This window comes from Penaeus vannamei, chromosome 23 (assembly GCF_042767895.1).
Source record: "Penaeus vannamei isolate JL-2024 chromosome 23, ASM4276789v1, whole genome shotgun sequence".
NCBI lineage: Eukaryota > Metazoa > Arthropoda > Malacostraca > Decapoda > Penaeidae > Penaeus > Penaeus vannamei.
Window position 1 is genome coordinate 10,206,415 of NC_091571.1, and position 5,000 is coordinate 10,211,414.

General features: G+C 32.8%; 2 protein-coding genes across 2 annotated transcripts in view; both read left to right on the forward strand.

Annotated features, from left to right (window-relative positions):
• The window catches only part of LOC113817625 (uncharacterized), a 1,162-nt gene extending 1,116 nt beyond the window's left edge, over window positions 1–46 (forward strand). Inside the window, exon 3 of the mRNA XM_070137524.1 lies at window positions 1–46. This exon is cut by the window's left edge and continues 444 nt beyond it. The gene's annotated coding sequence lies outside the window, so the exon portion shown is untranslated.
• Window positions 47–3,073: 3,027 nt separating this feature from the next.
• LOC113804590 (uncharacterized) lies at window positions 3,074–4,211 on the forward strand. Its single transcript, XM_070137525.1, has 3 exons — window positions 3,074–3,127; window positions 3,435–3,594; window positions 3,724–4,211. Exons 1-3 carry the CDS (start codon window positions 3,116–3,118, stop codon window positions 3,873–3,875), a joined length of 324 nt encoding a protein of 107 aa, XP_069993626.1. The 5' UTR covers window positions 3,074–3,115; the 3' UTR covers window positions 3,876–4,211.
• Window positions 4,212–5,000: the final 789 nt, after the last annotated feature.

Genomic DNA, 5,000 nt, shown 5'->3' on the forward strand with positions numbered 1-5,000 from the left:
TCTTGAAGTGGCCGACGGCTAAGCTTACAATAAAACACAAAATGCATTCCGTATTTCATTTTCTTTTCTAAGCATTGAAACCCAGTTCATGCACATGATTTTAAAAAAAAAACTGCTGAGGTTTGTAATTTTAGAAATAGATTTACTGCCATGCAGCAAAATGATTTAATATAGAAAAAAATAGCAGGCAAACTTTCAGATAACGAAAGAATTTATGCACTTACCAGTATATTTTTGGTCTCGGGAGTAGATTTGGAAAATAATGCTATTTACTTTCTATGACTAGTACACCTTGGAATCTACTTTCTTTGGAGAACAACCAGAATATCCTTCATCAGGGATAAACAGTTTCCATAACTAATCTGAAGCTTCTGTTGACTTTGAAGTTATTCCTTTTTAAGCTGTAAACATGGAGAACATATAGAAAATTCCCTCATTCAACTGGTTCAAAAGTACACTCACAAGTTCTTATGGAGAAATTGGAGCACAATTGAGTTAGTCCACTGGGTAAAGCGAATGGACAATATTTACCTCATAACCATTTGTGTGAACGTGTTTGGGTGTGTGCATGTGTGTGAATTCATATATTCTACATTTACAGTGTGGCACAAACGATACTCGTTATAAGTACAATCCATCGAAAACCAATAGGTTCAGCATATCTATGGGCAGTCTAACCCGTCCGCCAGTAATGGTCCCTGCTCGAATGGCTGTACATATAATGCTATAGTTCACTCTGCATTCTGCTATTGGAAAACTGTTTTAATATTCCAAGAACGAAAGAGGAAATCCTATGCAGTATAAAAGAGAAGACTTTGATTACAATTACTTACAAATACTATTTAAGTACGTGCATAAATATACAAATCTTCTAATGCATTTTCGATATAAAACCCGTCGTAGTGAAGGCATTCTGAATAGTAAAGAAGATTATCCATGAATATAAACACCTGTGTGGGATTCATGTCAAGCAAACTGCAAGAACAACAAAGGGAAGAACAGCAAAACACACGAATATACCGAAGGCCTTTTTGCTATGTTGTTATTATGCCAAACAAAAAAAAAACTTTGGCATATTCAAGTGTGTTCTTGTTCTTCCGTTCCTTGTTCTATTTCCAGGAGTATATATGTTTATATGAACACAAATATATAAATATGCATATTTAAGTTGTGTTTATACATACATATATAGAGAGAGAAAGAGAGAAAAAAAAGAGTATATGTAGTAGTATGTATGAATTTATATATATATATATATATATATATATATATATATATATATATATATATATATATACTGTATATATGTACATATATGTATGTGTATATATATACAGTACATAATGCATACAAATCAATGTATGTGTATACATATATATACAGCACATAATGGTTACAAATCAGTACATATGTGTGTGCATATGTGTTTATGTATTATATATATATATATATATATATATATATATATATATATATATATATATATATATATATATATATATATATATATATATATATATATGTATATATATATACATTTATATATATGTGTGTATAAAAATGCGTGTATATATATATATATATATATATATATATATATATATATATATATATATATATATATATATATACATATATATATGTGTGTGTGTGTGTGTGTGTGTGTATGTGTATGTATATATGTATATACATATATGTACATACATATATGTATTTGTGTGTCTGTGTCAATGTGTGTGAGTGTGCATACATACATATATATGTATATATACATATATATACATATATACAGATAAATATATATGTGTATATATATACGCATGTATATGTATACATATATACATACATATATATACACATATGTATATATTTGGTTATATATATATATATATATATATATATATATATATATATATATATATATGTATATACATATATGTATGTATATTCATCTATATATAAATACAGACACACATACATATGTATACACATATATGTTTATATATATATATATATATATATATATATATATATATATATATATATACATATTTATTTATATTTATATAAATATGCATATACACTTATGTATATATGTATGTATATGAATATATATGCATAAATGTATTAAATTTGTTTAATTATTTATTGATTTATTCATATACAAACAGACACGCATATATATATATATATATATATATATATATATATATATATATATATATATATATATATATGTATGAATGTATGTATGTATGTATACATATATATACACATATACACGTGTATGTATGTGTATACAGTACACTTTGTCTATAACCACACACACACACACACACACACACACACACACACACACACACACACACACACACACACACACACACACACACACACACACACACACACAACACACAACACACACACACACACACACACACACACACACACACACACACACACACACATATATATATATATATATATATATATATATATATATATATATATATGTATGTTTATATTATTATACACACACACACACACACACACACACACACACACACACACATATATATATATATATATATATATATATATATATATATATATATATACTGTGTATGCATGTGTGTATATACACATATATGTGTAAATATAAACACTATACATTTATCTATATACATATGTGTTTTTGTGTGAGCGCACATACACAATAACACTCGTATATATATATATATATATATATATATATATATATATATATATATATATATATATATATATATATATATATATATATGTCTGTGTGTGTGTGTGTGTGTGTGTCTGCGTGTATACATACATATAGATACATAAATCATGTATACATATATCTATTCCAAGTCTATCATTTTTATAGATTACTTTCACAGAAGTCTGTAAAATGCAACATGACCTTCATAAACTACATATAATTAGTGACAAAGCATTCGTTAAGCGCAAGAAAAAAGAAAATAAATCAAACGTTGTAACTCTATGACGTCATCACAGGACCAGCCGACTATATAAGCCGGCGAAGAAACCAGCGAGATGTCAGTCGTCCATTCCAGGATCCACAAGACAAACATCCATCATGAAGGCTACGGTAAGGAAGCGTTTCTTTTATAGGATCATCAAAGATCTTAAGTTCTGACATTTATAACAGCGTCATTTTCAATTCATAATCTAGCATTTGACTTGTCTACAATGTAGTTGTTGGAAATAACGTTACACAGGTAAATCATTTTTTTTTTCTAACTTCTCATCTCTTTGTTTATCAACATCATATGATAATGATATTACAAATGGTTGTTCATCACAACCATATGTAATCGAATTTATTTCCGTAAAAACATTTGATAGGATATGTACATATAAACACGCCTTCAATCAAAGTTTTGACCTCCAAACAGCTGGTTCTCGCCCTGGTGGCTTGTGCTGCTGCCATGCCCTCTCCTGACCCCGGCTTCGTCTACTCCTACACCCATCCACTCGCCTACTCCTCCTACCCCATCGTCAAGACTGTCAAGGCCGACACCCCCGCCAGCACCCTCCCCCTCGTCTACTCCTACGGTCAGTCTCATACGGCTCTATATTTTCAAACGAATATTTGCTCTATGGCTTTATTTGATCAACATATCCGTACTCCCTCCTTATGTTCATAACTTTCTTTTGAAATATAAACGTTATTTCCTCCCACAGGTCACAACCTTCCCCTCAACTACGGGTACCCCTACGGCCTCCCCTACGGCCTCCCCTACACCTACCCCTACACCTACCCCTACTTGGTCAAGGCCGACGAGGCCGCCGAGGAGGAACCTATGGCTGAGGAGGAAGCTGTAGCTGAGGAATAGGACGACACTCTCACCATCCTTCCTCACTGGGACTGGGAGGAGGAATCGCGAGTCCTCGTAGCCTCGTCGTGCGAGGAGTTCGAAGGACTCGTTGAGCCTCCTCAGCTTCCCTCAGGAACGCCACCAGAGGCCGCCGACCACGCCTTCTTCACGCTGAACCACGGACCACTTACAATGGACGACTCTTCCTGGACCATTCAATTCCTGCCGACGCCACGCGAGGTCGCTTGAGACACGCCGAAGACGAGGAAGGGGAAAGGAGACCAAATTCCTCCTTCCTTTCTTCTTCGTGTTTCTCTTCGATTCTTGAAGTGGCCGACGGCTCAACCTATATTAAAATAGAAAATTCATTCCTTGTTTCATTTCATTCGTTATGTTTTTAAACCCAATTTACTGATATACAAAAATTTAAACGCACTACCAAGGTCTGAAATTTTGTATATCAATTTACTTCCATAAAACAAAATGGTAAAAAAGTATAAAGACGCTAGGGACAACAAAGTGTAATACTTCAAAAAGAAAGAATGCTACGTAAAATTCTAATAATCAAATGATTCATGTACTTACCAGTATATTTTTGTCGCGGAAGTAGAAATGGAAAACAAGGCAGTTATTTAACATTCTCGAGATGCATGACCCGGAATTTACTTCAATACGGCGTCTTCCTAACTCAACTGAAGATTCATTTTTTTTCCTGAAGATGGATGTTGTATAAGGCATGGTTCCATTAGAAATAGATCCCGCTGGAATCCTTACATCATTGGTGAGTTGGGCTGGAACCAACCCAATTATCCATGTTGGTTATACTGTAGTGTTGAAAACCATCGGTCCAGCCCACTTAACTCTTGCTACTTTTTAATATTCACTGTAATTTTCTCTAGAAAGTCTGAATAACTTTGGGGTTCCATTTCTTTCTTTTTTTCTCTCTCTCTTTTGAGAGGGGGGGGGGGGGAGCCTCGTCCAGTTTTATTTTCAACGCGGGATTATTTATACTTGGGTGTCAGTTGAGGATCTATGTCAGTGGTTCTTAAACTGCGCAATGCGATACACTAGTGTGTCGCGTATACCCTACAAGTATGATGCTTTAACAATTTTGATGCATGTATTTTTTGCCTTTGAAGTTAC